Genomic DNA, 17,856 nt, shown 5'->3' with positions numbered 1-17,856 from the left:
AGTTGCCTAGGCAAGGTTCCCGATTCCGGCTCAAAAATTAGATGGCCTGTAGTATATCATGTACTTAAACACCAGCTTAATTTCCTGGAGAATTCTCAGACTAGTGTGCGGCTTGAAAATTGGTGCCGCCAGAAACTTGCGGCTGGACGGAGGTTCCAGCAGGTTAGGCGACTGGAGAATGGGTTAGCTAAGCAAGGTTCCCGATTTTGGGTCTTTTAAGAATAGTAGCCCCGTGTATCCACTAGTCTGTAAGTGGTAAAGCGTAGCCTCATGGACCGGTTGATATAAGTAGTAAATATTCTAGAGAGTTCTATTGGGGCTAGACATAAAGTTTAATGTTCCGCCACTAAACATCTGGTTGCCGCCTCCGTAATTATTCATTCCGCCGTAACTCTGGCCGTTATGGATCACTTGTGCGGTATCCCCTCGCAGGGGCCTAAGTACTTTGAAATCAAATACAATCTGTGTACGGAATTTTGCATGGTCCGCAAAGGCTTGACATTTAGTGCAAACATCCTTCTCATGGGCAATAAGGATCTTCGTCCGCTTATTTCTTGTTTGGAGCAAGAAAAGCTGCAGGAAGTCATCGTCAGCTGTTTCCCATCCGGTACAATCTCGAAAAATATAGTTTTTGTAAATGAAATAGCTCATGAGCTGAACCTCGGCGTGTGAAGCGAAGTAGCTCCCAGGAGTCCTGGTTCATCTCTCCGGTCAGACGTAAACTCGGTCCCGGGACGCTGCCTCTTTAAGTATTGTTAGAACGGCAAGGCTATGGTCATATAGAGTGCAAAAGCTGAAACTAGTTGATATTCCGTTCTTGTTCTGTCGATCTAGGAGGGAGAGTGATGCAGTGTCTAGATATACCCAATCTGAATCATATAAACTCGTAAGCAAACTGGTTTGTACAGCAATCAGTTATGCTGTGCAAATACAAGACAGTTGTGTCAGAAACAACAAACAGTTGTGCTAACAAATAACAAATATTTGTGTTGATAACAAAGCAGTTTGCGAGAAGAAAGAGTTGCCAAATGTTTGATGCCTGAGTGTTTTAGGCCACAGCCAACAAGTATAGTGGGACTGTTGTAAAACGAGGTACACGAGAAGTACCATTGAGCAACTTGATTGATTGACTTAGACCAACGGAGATCCAGCATAACTAAATACACGCACAAAGCATATCCAACTCCTGCAATTTAACCCTGAAATATCCCAATGATACATTGCAAGTAACGAGTGAACGCCACGGTTCCAGACGGGGCCATGTAGCTTCCTTCTACTGGCTGGCAGGTACTCCCATTTACAACAGGGACTTTTTCCTGGCTGTTTAGATATCGCGGCCCCACTTAGCAAACTCGCCGCTTTAAACGTCTACTGTGGTATCAGGCCGATACATTTTTAGTGGCGCAGTAACGAGCGGTCACCACGCTAGCCACACAAAGCCAAAAAAAAAAAAAGGTTCCACCTCTTTAATCTTTAACTCTTAATAACTATTGTGGTGGGATAACCTGTGAATGCTCGGAATTTGGATACTATGTCTCCTCAATTCTTGGCAGAAAGTGGCAGAACATGGTAGAACACCACGACGAAACATAGATACTACCCAACCATATTAGCAGATGCTTTCAAGAGATAGAATTCAATTCTTCAGCTGACTGATATACTCCAGTTATTCCAAGAGGCAGAATGGACCATTTCTTATGCTGTACCCTCCCTACAACCTTGTCAACCGCTTCCAACACGTCCAGCGTCCATATTTACGCACCCACCTCCAGAGTGCAGCTTTGCCCTTCGCATTCGAACCCGACACCACCACACTATGTCTTTATTAGCAATACCTTCTACACTTACGACGCGCTCAAAATACCCAGATATCATGCGCGATCAGCGTATCCAGTGTCTTACCCTCCGCTCAATCATTTGAATGTACGAGGCAATCTTGCGCCATCTTGGAGTAACGCAACGCCAGGCTTAAACCGCGTGTTCAGCCAACCACACTGCCTCAAAAAAGCGTAAAGGTGAGTTCCAATTCTTTAAGAGGCCAAGGCTGACGAGGTTGAAATATATGTCTGCTGTTCGCGTATAACCCAACTTATCTCCTGCCTCCACCTTGCTACCTGTCTAATTCTTGGCACGTCATTTGCAGAACTTGGTTCGGACTCTAAACGCCACAATCAGAGCAACAGGATGAGGCATTTGTCTTCAATGAAGATGCCGGTGAGTCAGATAGTCCTGAGTTTCTGTTGGGAGGGCGGCGGTGGAACGCAAATGGGCGCAGAAGATGAGTCCTCGAACACCCTATCACAGCTAATATCTACAAACCGCTAACTTACAGCTGTTGCAAGGCTTAGACAGCAATAGAGACGGGAGGGCGCAGGAATGAGCTTGGGGTTCTGCGAGCACGACTAGGGGATCCATCGGCGATTCTGATGTCGATGACAAAAAAAAAAAAAAACAATGTGTGTTTGCATAAAGCCACAGCAGCACTACCGAGACGCCTTTCAGCTTTGCCGTGTTTTCGCTTCTGGTGGATTAAATTTGCCTCAGGCCTGGACCTATCCTGACTCTCCAACATGGGATATCAGTTTCTCCAGAGAGCGGCTGAACTCTGCCTTTCCTTACTATTGGACAACCCATCATCAATCAGCGATTGGATCTGGTTCCTGGAGCATTATAGCTTCTTATGATTTGACTGTGCCGCTTTAATATCACAGGCGAAGAGGCCAATATTAATGCACTATGGCATCTATGCAAAGCCACCATGTTCCATGAGTATGCCACATGCTTGTTGCTGGAGCCAAGCGGGAAGGGGCGCAAAATCAGCAAGAAAAGTTCCACATATAAGACCTATCCTCTGTCGCTCTTAGAGCCCACAGTCCATTTTTGACTACTCTTAAAGTAATCCCTTAGCCGCCCTATCCACTTAACCTATAGTCTAAATGAGGAAAGATATCCAATTTGTCCCATACGTTCCGCGGCAGAGGACTATGTTAGCCAAACAGGCAATTAATCGGCCTACTATCACAAGTGACTCGGTCATCGTAGGACACCATGCTGAAGCCATCGGTTGAGATGATCCCTAGACATTTAGAGTATGAAGCCTGACATGTTACTATGGGACTTTCGTGTCACACTTTCGTGTGAAAAACAAGCAGTGAATGGTCAAACTTCACATGGTCCCACACATTCACTACCCGGTCATGCGATCATTTCTTGGCGTATACCCTCTACTAAGGTCACTCCGATTGCTGCAATTCGCATAGAAAGCTTAGACCCGTTCTCTTCGCTTCACCACACTTTACAACGCCAATTTTGAGACACCGCTACAGCTAAATCTCTCATCAAATCAAGCTCCTTCTCTGCACTCTTAATCCGATCCAATTCAATCCTCGTCAATCACACCGGCTAATACTGCCGTTCGTGGAGACTTAAGGCGAGGTGAGTACTCCATTCTCTCAGCACAGTTTCCACTCAACTCTAGTCAAGCTGTCCAGCTAAGTCACCTGCTCTTTCAATGTCTTTGAGCTGCGATTCGTCTTAGACAAGCAATCGACGTAGTCCTGACATTCCCGTAGGCTCTGCAGAAGTCAAAGAGGAGTCTGTCGAAAAAAAATATCTGACACCACTGAAGCTGCTGAAGCAAATGCTGCCGTTGTCGCCACTGTCGAAGTCGAGATGAAAGTAAATCCTGTCCCGCTGGCTAAAATCAACTCTTCCCATATCCTTGGGCACGAGAACACCCTGCGCAACTTCCAAGTCAAAAGCTAACGTAAACCAAACAAAAGTCCTCAAGGGTTACCAAGGGAAACAACAAGGGTAGCGCTCGCGAGGTCACTCCAGTTGCTGAGACAAACGACAATAAGGAGATCACTGAGCACAAAACGTCTGACGACAAAGACAAAAAGGGCAAGATAGTGAACACACAAAAGACACCGGCTTCTAAGAAGCTCACTGCTGTTGCTGCCGCTGCCACCGTCACCCCAGAAACTGCGTTCTCCAGGGCTGACCCTAACAATGTCGACAACGAGGCATCTTCAGCTAGAAAACGCAGGGCTTCCTTCATTAGATCGGTAGGTCCCTCATCTTTCTCTCACACAATTCACATTCAGCTGGCTAAGTAGTCCTAGGGCTCATCGAAAAAGTTCCCTGACAGCTACGAAACTCTGTCTAACAAGGATAAAGTCTTGCTCCGCATGAAGGACGTAAGTGGCACAGCTCATCCCACATCTCTCTATAGCATGTTAACTGAAATGTACTAGGACGAGGGCAAGTCCTGCAGCGACAAGTGGGCTAAGATTAAGAATGGAATAGAGGACACACCAGTTGAGATGATCCGCGACGCCAACGCTGTTGCTCATAACGAAAGTGACGATGAAAGTAACTACTTGGCTTATGCGACATGTCCTTTGCTGCTTAACAAGTGGAGAGACGATCCGAATGTTTTCAATGAGCTTGTTGATGAAATCGTTACTGACCTTGAGTTTAGCTATGAATATAGCAGCGACGCCTTTCCAGAAAAGCCAGAACAAGAGAATCGGAGCCAGAGAGACCAGCGTATGGCTATGGTAGAAGAGTGGATGAATACGCGTCAATGGCAGGCCACTGAGAAACAGGTGGTGGGTTTTCTCACAACGCTGTTTTATTCCGTCTGGAACCATAAACATGCGCGTTATCCGACCGCCGTACGCCCTAAACCGCCAATCTCAGTGCAAGCAAAATTGATAGAGACTGTTCAATCAAGAGTTGATGAGAGCACAGGGAACTGTTCAGAACCGAAGGAAGCCCTGCCAGTGGCTAATGGTGCGCATTTACAAGGCCATCCTAGGAGAGTACTTGGAAACATCAATCCTCGCAATATAATCGAGCACATGCTGCACAAGGTTATGAAGCTGCACGCGCCGCGCTACGCGAGTTTCCTGAGCACGCGCAGTGACTGGAATGTTTTCTTATCAAACTATCTCCGCAACGAAGTTTGGGATGTCTGCAAGAAAACAAACATCCTACGGGAAGAGTATGTATAACCTATATGTATATTCTTGAGTAGGCGCTCACTGATTCGTGTTAGTCTGATTGCTATTGGTGGTGACGTCGCCCGCCACGGCCCTGGCATCTATATGCACATTCTTTGGGAACCTGATGATCCTGTTTCCTATTATCTATACGTTGGGCAGAGTGTTAACCTGGAAGAAAGGATCAGAAAACACAATGATCCTTGGTATCGCGCTCGACACCCCTGCCTGCATTATCACGTCTGGGACTCTACACCAGACATGGAATCAATCTTCATTGTTTTGGCTTCCACGGACGACGACGTCCCACAACTTCAGCTTAATTTGTTAGAGTTGTGGTGCTGTCTAATCTTCCAAACACTTCCACAGCAAGAATTGCGCAAATACGTCTCAGAGGAAGTCTCACCGTCAGGAAGCCATCTCAACGTTGCGAACCCCATATGGCAGAGCTTCACGGAGTGCAAACATGACTGCTATGAACACAAGGAAAGATTTAAGGAGTTGATTCACTCGTGCGATCCGCTTGTGGCTGACTACTACCGTTCTCTAGCCCAAGGTTTTCGAGACCTTAAAACTTCATCGAACCCTCGTCTACGAGCGTACTATATGGCTGCATACCATAGGTCTCAGGCCGGTAGCGCCGCAGCAAAAGTGGGAAGGACATTTACGCAATTGCTCAGCGGTACCGAAAAGACAGTTTACGGGAGAGGAAGCAGCCAGTTAATCACATTCGGCTACGTTAATTTCCGCATCTCAAAGAAGTACCAAGACCTAGCGCACGGGGCGGTCGTGCACGCTCAGGGATTTCTAACTGATGGCGCGAATTCGCATCGTTACGCCGTCGATGCACTCCCAGAGGACCCCGCGATCAGGTTTAGCTTTAGGATTGCAGGGAAGAATATCAATGGCGAACCGTTCGGCATGTTCATACATGCACCTGGCGAGGTGACTGTCAAGGACATTAACACGCTGGTTGACCGTCTGAGCGGCGAAGATGTAGACAACATCGCGACCAAATCGCGCCGGATGATCCCCACGGACGTTACCAAGGGAAGATACAAGGTCATGTACACATGAAATGCATTGGACTAACGGTCCTGCTTGGGCTGTGGATCTCACAACCAGTTCTGTTGCTGCGGAGGCACACTTGCGATTTTATGAGGTTGCGGCCCTTTTGATACCTCTGTACTTAAATAGGTTTTTCCTTTGTCATTTTCAACTCTAATGGCATTACGGAGGTGCATCAAAAAAGTTCTGGCGCGCCACCTTTCTTGGCAAAACTTGGCAGGTCTTGGCAGGTATTGTTTGGTACCGCTATTCTACGGTCCTGATTCCACAGCTCATTCCTTTATCAAAGAATGCGCTAGGGACTGCTGAAATGCAGTTATACAGGAAGATAAGGCACTTAAGCATACACATACGCAGATTAGGCGGACATACTTGTTGCAATAGGTCCTACAACTTACCTAGCTAGGAATCTTATTAGACCATAACATGATTAAGCCTACATGGCCGTAGATGAAGCAGGAGACAACTAAAATGGGGTACCTGATAAGTGTAAACTGCATAGCGCGCATGGATTAAGGGTGGAGGGGTCTACCGCAGCAAAATATTCAGGGTTTCGATTGAGCGAATCCCACGGCATATTCTGGAGGTTATTCATTTAGAAAGGGGTATTGAATACTTGGAAGGGTTTATAGAGAAACTTAGGTACTTTAAACAGTTGCAGGCCTGGTGTTGCGCCTAGCGCTGATGTATCTAGTAAGGTATCTGATGATTTGGATTGATGGGAGACTGAGTAGATTCCGAAAATGGAAGGATCTTGGCAGACCTTGGCGGTGGCGGTGGCGCGCCAGAACTTTTTTGACGCACCTCCGTAGAGTTTAGAAATTCCATTCAGAGTGTATCCACTTTATCTCAGGATGTTAGGAGCTATCAAGGCCAGAGGAAGTGATTCTGCTGCTGAAAAAGACTAAAATTTAAGATTATTGACATAATCGGGACATAATTAAGACAATTGGAAATATTAATGGATTAATGCAGACATGCCGCACGCAAAAGGGACTCGCAGCTCCTCATACAATTAAGAGACAATCAAGTCTTCGGTGACGAACTATTTATTACGTGCTGATGAACAGACAAAAGCAACTTTATTTTATAAAGGGTTAAAGCTGTCAGAGAATCAAATGCGCAGGTTGAGTAATCGGACGTGGCACAAAGCTTTTTAATAAATAAATGATCACTCTTGCTTAAATTTGTGTTTCTAAAAAGGCATGTAGAAGATATAACACTTTTAGATCAAACTAAGTTCTTATAAGATTACTCGTGGGAAATGAACTTCATCGGTAGCGAATATAATAAGGCTAATGCTCGTATTACCCCATAAAAGTTGACCAAATTTTCGATAAACAAAGTTATAGAATATATTATAATTACTGTCATTCACCGTTCAACAACATCTAGGGCGTGTGGCCCAATGGGTGAGTCTGATCCATTGCTCTGCGCAACTTTGTCGCTAACAACCCCTAGCAAGGCGTCTGACTACGAATCAGAAGAGTAAAAACCCCTTAGCGCATTGGGGAAATGTGCTAATAATGGTAATAGTTCCAGGTTCGACCCCTGGCACGCTCAATGGATTTTGCTCCTTTTTTTTCTTTCCTAGTTTTTCTCACAACACAAGACAAAATGCGCATCACAAAGTTTAAGCGATTGTTGGGGGATATATCGTGAGGAGTTTAAGTTGGGTGTTGTGTGCTGCCTAAACTAAACTGAACCCAAACAAGGGAAGCGAGTAATGGTCTGACTGGGACCAACATGTTTTACAACATCTCACTCTATCATCAATATTTCTTCGTGTGAATTAAACGCAAATTACTCTCTATCAGAGGAGTATCAGCTGAGGCCAAGAGTGCCTCACAGTAGAGTGACTTTTGCCTAAAACTCAGCCCAGCAGACAAAAGCGAGCGGCCAGACAACACCAAGCTCAGACAAAGCAACTAAATACAGTTTTATTGTGGATGGTAAAGCGTCCGACTACAACGCCTGTTGATCTGGAGATCGTCCCTCTGAGTCCCAGAGGGTTTCAATTTATTCCCTTCCACTCGTGTCTAAAGAGAGATTTCTACAGCAACAGGACTGACCTAACCACGGGTAATGGTGGGCCGGTTGAGGTCCATCGGCTGAAAAATATTGCTAGCAGTGTGACGAGCGAGACGCATTTAAGAAGCGATAATGTGAGTAGGAAGCTTAGTGCTTCGCTTGCTGAGGATGGGAGCAGTATTAAGTTAGCGCATCTCTGAATTTGAGGCGTCTGGGTATTATTGTTATTACTAATGCCTTTAAAATATTGTCTGATTCTAGCAACTTAACATTTAGAGACTTTAAGGTTATTATTTGGCATCGATCTGTTCGCATGGTGGATACAAGGTCTTACATTCTAGAGGACTAGAAAACTTTGATTTGTTGATTATGAGATTCTCCTCCACTTTGCTATTGAGTATAGGGTCAACGTCACTCCTAAGATCACATTTAAGTAGTGTTAAAGGGATTTTAAAGGGATCAGGTACGCCTCATGACTGATTCCACATATGCCGCTGGTCCTTTCTAAACTCCCAACCTTCGCCGCTTTGCCTGACGTTCAATGGGAATAATCTTCTTCTCAATGACCATAAATCTCTTGTTCCAACACCAATGCGGAGCGTCGTTGCAGTTCTGGCAGTTTTCCTCAACTTCAGCAAATCCCATCAGGCACTCCACCTTAATTATATCCCTATGATCTGAGAGAAGTATCTCGTAGCGCCTGAAGTTGAATTCCTTTGGCACCTCCGGGCTAGAAGGGTGATACGCCCATAGCACACTCAGTCGATCGTTGGGGGAGGACCTCATCCACCCTTGCTATCGGTGGCTGATTTTCATCATCTTCGCCCTCGTAATACATGAATAATTAGTCTCTAACACAAACATCTCGGCCATTATCTGAACTTGTAAGCATGAGCGTGAGGTTAGAGTTGAGATAACACTACTTACGAATGATGGGCGCGGCCAATTTCTAACCCCTGCTATTGCCCCTTGAGGAGATCGCCTGTAAGATAGGTTTAGAATTCAGCAGGGGAGTGTTGCTAGAGCGTGCTGGCGATGGTCTAAGGGATCTGGAGCGTTTCTGGGGTTGAGGATTCTGCTGAGGTAGAGCACTAATATCGCGTAGCGATGTCTTATCCTCGAGGGGACCGTATTGAGCTTGCTGCTCCTTTGATAGACGGCTTATAAAGTCCATACCATTGCTAAGCTTGGTAACTGGAGCATCTAGGGAAGTGTTATCTTCTAAAAGAAGGTATATTAGAAGTAGTTTGGAGATACTTCTAGAAGATCTTAGGCTTACGTTGACTAGCGGTTTAATATGATCCCTTTCTCGCTCCAACGATTCCATTCTCCTTAGTGATGTTGGTAGGGAGAAGAGGTTGATCTATTTCTAAGAGCATTTCAGAGGCGGACGGCTTCTGTTGTAACTTATCTTCTCAACGTTCTCTAAACTCATCATAGACTCCTTCGTCATTATAATAGTAATTGGCATAAAGATTATCGTCACTTGCTACCTTAGTAGGGCTTCCTGCGCAGACATTACTGAACGTCTTCTCCTTCGAAGTCTCGTCGTTTACTCGTTCTTCAGCAGAGCTGTGAAGGGAATTGGTGCGGGCTAAAGTTACCCTTTGAGCTTCTCTGCCCATCCAATCCCCATTGAAGGGTCTGGTGTGTTCACTAGATATGTTGCGAACACGTTCACCGGACGACTGGACGCTTCTATAAGTATTTTCAACGTCATTGTAATTCCGTATCTTATCCGCGGTCTTATCGTGCGGCAGGGAGTGAGTACATGCTCGACCTTTGGGAGACTGTGCAAGCCGACTGTCATCATTGTCTTCGTATTCGTTCCCATCGTCGCCCGGCTTAGTCTGAACGTGGACTCCGCTAGTAGACATGGCGCTGGGGTTCTCGCCACTCTTGACAGTGTTAACTGAATGATTGCAAGTGCTAGGCCCGCCGTTTGTGCTATCATTATGCACTCCACTACCCACAATGGGTCTGTTGCCATCATCGCTCTCTAGGACCGTTGGTTTATCTAGGATATCGTAAGTAATCCGTGCGTGTAGAAACTAAATATGGTTTAGATCTCGCACCATGACTCTCATGTGGGCTTAAATCACTGCTGCCTGCTTGGGCAGAGCCATAGTCAAGGCTTCTATTGTAAACTTGCTCGGCGATTGTAGGTTGAGGGTTTGGCTTTACATTTTTCTGGACCAGTTTCTGACTCATTCCGGCTAGAATCTCTATGACAGGTGTAGAGGGTGTCTCAGCACAGTCCTCCTTTATTTGGCTGCGATTATTGTTGGGATGATTATGTCTCATTGCAGCGGAAATTTCTGTATACTGTTAGATGTGATCGCAGAGGTAATTTTATGATGATAATGCCTACATACCATTACCCTTAGCTGAACCGTCACGAGCAGCCTGCGTAGTTGGACCCGGTGTTCCATAAAATTGGCGTTTTTGAGAGGATCCCAAGTCCATGTTCCCACTATTTAGTCTAGCGGGATCTTAATTGCTATTATGGACAGGCTCAGCTGTATTACGCTTGTGATTCGGAGCTCTCTTCCACTTCTCCTTGTGTAGGATTTCTTCGAGAGATGGGAAATCGTTAATATCGTCGTCATTTCCATCTTTAGCATGGTTGGCGCAGCTGTCCACATGAGGCTCGTTGCCTTTGTCGTCGCCTGTAAGATCTACGACTTTTATCATGCCGCGGGATTTCAAAGTCGCATCCCTGTGGCTATGCTGCGGGCCTGCCCAGCTTTTTCCACTTGGAATGGTAACAGAGGGTTTGTTGTAGGCTGGCGGAAGACAACGTGCTGTGTCCATATGGGTACGGACGGCCGCCTGCTGGGGCCGACAGGAGAAAGTAGTATACATTTTAATGGGTTTGCAGGTGAGGTAGGCAGGAACGAACGATCGAAGGCTATCTGGTGGAGGGGAAGATGAGGAGGAAATACAGGTGAGGCAGCAGAAACCATGAGCGAGAAGGTGGGCCATTTTATACGCTCGCGGCCTTTGCTCCGTGCACCTCCCTACCCTCTCAGCCCCTTTGCGTAGCCTGACTTCAGCTGCTGGATCTGCATCCATGTCAACCAGATATCAAGCGTTCCTGAATCATTTGCAGTGGCCGCGTAAAGTGCATAAATCCAGCCAAGAGGTTGCAATGTATGACCATTACTCCTCCCTCTTCCGGTAGGGTTGTTGGCGCCCGCAGCCCAGGCGCAACGGCAAGATCGGCAGGATCCCATCTTCGGAGCGCTGGTTTATGACGCAACTCTCTAAGACACCTGTCCTCTTTTTCATAGCCGCCCCAGAGAAATAGCCAGACGGTGCGGTTGGTTCTAGACCAAAAGTACCCCGTCAAGTGGAGATATCCCTTACTGCCCCTTTCTCACTATCCCTGACAGCGCTGCGGAATGTTTGGGCTTGTCCTCAGGTTTTAAGCCATGCACGAACGATGCCTAGGTTTCCACCCCTGCTGATCGCATCTCCCTTAAGCGTTCGTTGTGTGACAAGATGGCTGATAATCGATTCTAGCACTCGATGGGTTATGCATGCTCAGGACATCTGTTGGTTTCCGATTTCAGCTGCCTATGGCATCTGGTCTGGTGGACCAAACGACTAGGAGGTGGCGGAGGGCGAAGCAAATCCGACCGTGTCGCCGAAGCAGACTAAAAGGGATCCGTCACAGCAATGCCAAAAGGGATAAGGATAAGATCCCTAGTCCCATTGCTCCTACACTACAGATTCACATCCTAGGACGGAATATGTCCATCCGGCGCAACCGGCGCGGAAGGATGCTTACCCATCTTGCGCAGGAAGTCAGCAGAGCAATTGCCGATATAGTATTTACCAGGGCGCAGCAAGGCAGAGACGATGGAGATAACGGCGAGGCATTTTCTCTATTGGATAAGTCGCACGTCGGGGAGCATAGCCTTCCTGCCATCGCATGGATATTGTTCCATCTTGCTGTAGAGCTGGTACCACATACACCCATTATAGCAATCTCTGACGTTTAGCTAAAGGAAGGCGTCTCCATCAGCTGAGAGTAATCCCTGCGCTGCCCCCGTTCCTACCTTCCTTTCCCATACACACCACTGTCAGACCGTTGCTTGAACTTGATCTAGTTTTAGGGGGAAAGAGGGATGACAGTCGCAGAATGTGACCTGGCAGACTGAATCATGAGGCATGCTGGTAGGATAACAGCCAGATTTTGGACTTAGGGACAGCGCTAAGGAGTGAATCCATCGTCTCTTGGTTCTCTTTGTGGTCCACATGCTGCTCTGCTAAAGCCAAGATTTTTTACTCGCTAGGAGATGAGGCATTTCATGATTAGCGCTATTGTATAGGTCCAGGAGTAGGGCAGACTCAGCTCTAGTCAATTTGCAGCGGTGGCTGTTGGAGCAGGAAGAAAGATAAGGAATTAGTATCCTGGTGGGGTTAGGTTACCTTCGCCGGAAGAGCGTAATTATAAGAAAACTAGAGAGGTGGAAAGGTAAGATCACAGTGTGGTCGGGTCGAGTGCGAAGGCTAAACTGCACTCTGGAGGATCAGTAGATGGGAGAAGAAGTTGTTGGCGTCAATATATCGCGCTGGAAGGAGGATATCAGGATACAGCTAGAGCCACAAGCTCTAGGATCAAATCAGTCAATAACAAGTCAGATTCGCAATATCAACAAACTATCAACAAGGCTCTGCTCAAGTGCAGTGTTCCAATTCAAATTCAAAGAGTTCGTTCAATGGTTCGATAGTTTCATGTTTTATGTTGCATGTTGCATCTTGATGAGTTGTGTGCGCGCGGTGGTGTTATACTCCCTCAAGTCGCACAATACCACGTGCATGCCAATTCCGGGCGTTTCGCATGAAACCCCACCACAACAGGTAGCGAGAGCAATTGCGAAAGGCTTGGAAAAGAGCGCTAGAAAATACCCAAACGATGGAGGGGAGAACAATCCAAAAGAAAAGCAGAGCCAAAAGCTATCCAAATCAAACCTGGCTGAAGCTATCAGATAGCCAGATGCATGTGGAAGTCGTATTAGCAGCATCACGGCCTGCAGCGGTAAAGGAACGATAAATGGGGAAATTAAGAAAACCGTGTAGCATGTTGGGTGGTTCGAGAGCGAATTTTTGATTGGAGGGCGGAGATGAGATAGTGGGCAGGTAGTTGAGGCGCAGAAGGCGTGGGCTGCCTGGCAGCAAAGGCGCCAGGATAGCGTTAGAGAATTAAGGAGAAATGGTGAGGAAGAAGCCTGGCGACGGGACGGCGAGCATTTTATAGACGTCAAAAGCGGCGGGTTGATGGGGCGAGTGGCGATGCCCGATGAGGTTAGCGCAGGGACTGCACTAAACCTGAAGAGGGAGTCCCTGGACAGAGATTACGCGATTAACTAAGAAAGAAGAACTATAGGCATAGGGGGAGGAACAAAGGGAACTCTTTAGGAAAGTTAAGGAGTTATTTATTTAGGAGCCAGTTCTTAAGATCTATTAACTAGGACTAGAAACGGTTATAGAAATAGATGCATTAGACTATATACTAGGGGCGTGCTTTATATAGAAATATTAAGATAGATAGCACCTAGTAGCATATTACAGTCGGAAAATAACACTACTAAAGTTAAACTATAATATCTATAATAAGGAGTTATTAGGTATAGTTACAGTATTAAAGAAATAGAGAGTATTCTTATAAGGTATAGAGAAACTATTTATAGTTAAAACGGATTATAAAAACCTAACGGGATTCCTAATAATAAAGGAACTTAACTAAAGATAGGTTAGATGGGCAGAGATGCTTACAGAATACTATTTTGAGATTTAGTATACTAAGGGTATAGATAACACGCGAGTAGATATTCTAAGTTAGAAAGCTAAACTACAAAACGATAAGAAGCCATTAGGGGCTTTACTGCGAAAAGATATAGATAGACTAATTAGGTATAATTATCCGAGGATTATAGCAACTTATAAAAAATAAGATAAGGTTTATAAGACACTAGAAAGCTTTTAGGTATAAAGAATTCTAAAAGCACAGCTAGAAGATCTATAGATGGATATATATAAGAACTAAGAAGCGACATATATCCTAAGAAGTATAGTAAAGCAATTTATAGAGGAATTCTATAAGTAATTAACTTAAGGACATAATAGAGCTACAGGCTTAGTGTTAAGACTTTAAGAGGAGTATATTATTAACGGAATCTAGAGAATAGCTAAAAGGGTCACTAGAGAGTATCTAGATTACTAAAGAAATAAATTAATAAGGTATAAGCTATATAGAGGGCTATAACCTATTAAAACACTAGAGAGACTATAGGAGGTTATATTATAGGACTTTATTATTAAGTTGCTAAAATTAAAAGATCCTATTACTAAATAAGATTATAATGTAATCTTAGTAATAATAGATAAGCTTATAAAGTGGGGATACTTTATAGTATATACAGAAGAAATCTTAGTAGAAGATATCGCTAGGATCTATATAAAAGAAGTGTTCGTAAGACATAGGGTACTAAGTAAAATTATATTAGACAGAGATTTTGTAACGGAACCTTGTAGCAAGAACTACAATGGGCTCATCAATAGGCTAGGTATATAGGAAATGCAAGTATAAAAGTCAACAACGTAATAATAACTAGTGGAGTAGTTGCCTAATAGATTAACTCCAATTATATTCTAAGAATTACTATAAAGAAGGAACTATCTAGGTAGGGACTAAGGGTCCTTAAATACACAACCGTACTCCTATAAAATCCTTCTTGTATATAATATACGTATACTCTATTTACTCTATTACGGATTATATAGATCGTATAGATTATATAGATTACCCCATATAACCTTAGTTACCATTTCTCGTCACATAGCTCTACCGGTTCTATTTTAGACTGTACCTAAATTAACTAACTAGCTTCTTCTAACTTCTCTCCTAGTAGTTATAATATTATACTTAAAGCGTCCGTAACACTATCTCCCTCCTCTTTATCTTTATCCTTAAAGATTTAAAACATCTTTAAGTCGTTTACTAGAGGTATAATGTCCATCTAATTAATTTAGTTAATATTATTACTTATTATACCTAAAGCAATTTCTTCTTCCTTAACTGCTCATTATGCTCGCACTATTGCTGCGATATTATCTCTTAGTGAGATTATACCGTCTCTATATTCTCGCTGTTTAAAAAAGGGGTTAGTTTATATTATATTAGCGAGTCCATCTTCGCGATAACCGTTCTTTTACTTAAAGTGCACTAAAGCAAATATTTATTCGTTCTATAACATTTACTCTATCTCTAATGCTAAATATACGCGACCTATTACTCTTAATAGTCGTCTAGTTCCCTAATTAATTTATCTTAGGGTCTTATGTTTAATCTACTACTACGCGGCTAGATAATAAACTGTCTGTTACTCTTACTAAATTGCGCTAATCTTGGGACGCTAAACAGGAGGCTGCCAATGCTTAGCAATGGGCCCTTAAGTCTCGCTTAGCGGCGTCCACTTAACTAATCCGTCTTAAGAAGGTTTATAAGAAGGTCTATTTTAAGGAATAGAAACTTATAGAATAAGGTTTATAGGAACTAGGTAATAAAAGAATAGATTCTCTTCTAATAAAGAAGGAAATAGATCTAAGTAGCTCGGCAACTACTCTTCTTAGGTCCCCCTTAGGTAACTTATTCTTTGGCGATCTTTTTTTATTAATGCTACCTAACCTAATCTCTTCCGATACTCTTATACCTTTCCTATAGCGTTCTTTAAATTCTCTAGTGGCTCCTAGGTAGTCTTAGTGTAGCCTATTTACTTAATCTTATACTATATTTTATTATTAACATCCTTATAACTAACAATCTTTAAAACTTACTATTTATCTTCTTCTTATCCTTTATATATGTCTGCTTTATAAACCAGTGGCTTAATATTCCTATATACTGGCTTTAGTATTGCAATATACTATATAGGGTAGATCTTTATTTTGGCTGGTAGGTTTAACTTAAATATAACCGGTGAAATTCTTTACGTAATTTCGAAAGGTCCTAGTCTAACATAGTTTAACTTCTTACTTAGTTATTAACTCTTAAAATTTTTATATAGTAGCTATACTTTATCTCCCTCCTTAAGATCTAGTCCCTTAGATCTCTTAGNNTTATAGTACNTTTTNATNNTNTNTTATACNTTNTTNNCTAATTNNATAAGGTCTATATAAAGATTTATTAATATCTTTATTCTTTCTTTAGCTGTACTACTCGTTTTCTTTACTTACTGTAATAACAATAATGTTCTTAGCTTATATCCATAATTTACCTTAAATAGTAATATGCCTATTCCTTCTTAAGGTATTGTATTATATACAAACTATATAACTAGTAATAGCAATACCCAATTATTCTATATATAATTAACATAATACCTTAGATACTGCTCTAGCGTTTAATTTAATCTTTTCGTTTAACCGTCTATCTACAGATAATATGCGGTAAAAGTTGCTGCCTAAACTCCTTACTCCGCTAAGAATACCTTCTAGAATGCTGCTATAAATCTTAAATCTCTATCTAATATAATTTTGCTTAGTACTCCATATCTTATAAATACTTCTTTAACGTAAATTCTAGTAACATCTTCCGCTGAGATTTCTTCTGTATATGCTATAAAGTATCCCTACTTTATAAGCTTATCTACTATTACTAAAATCGCGTTATAATCTTATCCGGTGATAGGATCTTTTAACTTTAGTAACTTAATAATAAAGTCCTATAATATAACCTCCCATAGTCTCTCTAGTATTTTTAATAGGTTGTAGCCCTCCATATAGCTTATACCTCGTTAGTTTATTCCTTTAGTAATTTAAACACTCTCTAGTAACCCTTCTAGCTATCCTCTAGATTCTATTAATAATATATTCCTCCTAGAGTCTTAACACTAAGCTCGTAGCTCTATTATATCCTTAAGTTAGTCCCTTATAGAAGTCTTCTACAAACTGCTCTGCTATACTTCTTAGGATATACTTTACTTCTCGGTTTTCGTATATATCCATCTATAAATCTTTTAGTTATACTTCTAGAATTCTTTATACCCAAAAGCTTTCTAGTATCTTATAGACTTTCTCTAGCTCCTTATTGTTAGCGACTCAGTTAATTGAGGCACGAGTACAGCAAGAGGGACGCGCAAGCCTATACAATTGGTAGTCTATAAACGAGGATCTAAAGCTAGAGAAAGGAAAGGAGAAGAAGAGCAGCGCCGGTCGAAGTAGGGTTCTTTTATGCGGTCCTCTAGTCACGTGACCTTAAAGTTCTACTAAGTTCTGCTAGTCAAGTTCTGCCAAGTTCTGTCAGTGCCGTAACATTACCCCCCCCTCCGCAAAAGCCTGCCCTTAGGCTTTATATGTCCGTATTATGCCCATGGGGCGTTCTTATCTTTATGCTCTTCCGGTAGCTTATTATCTTTATTATGCTAGCATTCCATCCATTCGTCTAGGTACTTTAGCGGTCCCGGTTTATTAGGGTAACGGCTATAGAATTTTTAAAGCTTATGGGGACTGCTAATAAAGTTCTATACAGGGTACCAGGTAGGATCTAGGTTATAGCCTTTTCAACTAACGCGGTACTTTAGCGTTTTCCTTACTAGCTTACAGGCCAGTATCTCTTTAATTTCCCATTCGTTATCGCCACTGACTTAAATTGGTAGGGGGGGTTCGTTCTTTTGTCCAGGTAATAGGTCGTTTGCAGCCTTCCGTAGCTTATCCAGCGAGAAGATAGGGTAAACCTTAATTA

At 43.2% G+C, this 17,856-nt stretch overlaps 6 protein-coding genes across 6 annotated transcripts; 4 read left to right on the top strand and 2 right to left on the bottom strand.

Moving 5' to 3' along the window:
* The first annotated feature begins 1,566 nt into the window (after positions 1–1,566).
* Positions 1,567–2,410, top strand: K441DRAFT_662569 (uncharacterized protein). The gene is made up of 2 exons (XM_067649064.1): positions 1,567–2,278; positions 2,342–2,410. The coding sequence occupies exon 1, from the start codon at positions 1,684–1,686 to the stop codon at positions 2,011–2,013; it is 330 nt and encodes a 109-aa protein (XP_067502397.1). The 5' UTR covers positions 1,567–1,683; the 3' UTR covers positions 2,014–2,278; positions 2,342–2,410.
* A 1,075-nt stretch (positions 2,411–3,485) lies between these two features.
* K441DRAFT_726198 (uncharacterized protein) lies at positions 3,486–6,480 on the top strand. The gene is made up of 5 exons (XM_067654140.1): positions 3,486–3,678; positions 3,783–4,067; positions 4,125–4,199; positions 4,257–5,008; positions 5,063–6,480. Exons 1-5 carry the CDS (start codon positions 3,673–3,675, stop codon positions 6,081–6,083), a joined length of 2,139 nt encoding a protein of 712 aa, XP_067502396.1. The 5' UTR covers positions 3,486–3,672; the 3' UTR covers positions 6,084–6,480.
* Positions 6,481–7,465: 985 nt separating this feature from the next.
* On the top strand, positions 7,466–7,902 carry K441DRAFT_662565 (uncharacterized protein). The gene is made up of 2 exons (XM_067649063.1): positions 7,466–7,486; positions 7,536–7,902. The coding sequence occupies exons 1-2, from the start codon at positions 7,483–7,485 to the stop codon at positions 7,709–7,711; spliced, it is 180 nt and encodes a 59-aa protein (XP_067502395.1). The 5' UTR covers positions 7,466–7,482; the 3' UTR covers positions 7,712–7,902.
* Positions 7,903–8,183: 281 nt separating this feature from the next.
* K441DRAFT_662564 (uncharacterized protein) lies at positions 8,184–9,308 on the bottom strand. Its single transcript, XM_067649062.1, has 2 exons — positions 9,033–9,308; positions 8,184–8,981 (listed from the first exon to the last, which is right to left on the bottom strand). Exon 2 carries the CDS (start codon positions 8,889–8,891, stop codon positions 8,610–8,612), a length of 282 nt encoding a protein of 93 aa, XP_067502394.1. The 5' UTR covers positions 8,892–8,981; positions 9,033–9,308; the 3' UTR covers positions 8,184–8,609.
* A 212-nt stretch (positions 9,309–9,520) lies between these two features.
* Positions 9,521–10,970, bottom strand: K441DRAFT_678704 (uncharacterized protein; the record flags this gene model as incomplete). Its single annotated transcript, XM_067651184.1, has 4 exons — positions 9,521–10,122; positions 10,181–10,423; positions 10,481–10,597; positions 10,634–10,970. The coding sequence occupies 4 exons, from the start codon at positions 10,968–10,970 to the stop codon at positions 9,521–9,523; spliced, it is 1,299 nt and encodes a 432-aa protein (XP_067502393.1).
* Positions 10,971–11,612: 642 nt separating this feature from the next.
* Positions 11,613–12,152, top strand: K441DRAFT_173150 (uncharacterized protein). The gene has a single exon (XM_067640328.1). It carries the CDS (start codon positions 11,648–11,650, stop codon positions 12,110–12,112), a length of 465 nt encoding a protein of 154 aa, XP_067502392.1. The 5' UTR covers positions 11,613–11,647; the 3' UTR covers positions 12,113–12,152.
* Positions 12,153–17,856: the final 5,704 nt, after the last annotated feature.

The sequence above is a fragment of the Cenococcum geophilum genome, assembly GCF_001692895.1.
Source record: "Cenococcum geophilum 1.58 unplaced genomic scaffold K441scaffold_30, whole genome shotgun sequence".
Taxonomy (NCBI): Eukaryota; Fungi; Ascomycota; class Dothideomycetes; order Gloniales; family Gloniaceae; genus Cenococcum; species Cenococcum geophilum.
The sequence above is the reverse complement of the archived record's forward strand: the minus strand, read 5'-3'. Positions and strand labels throughout refer to the sequence as shown.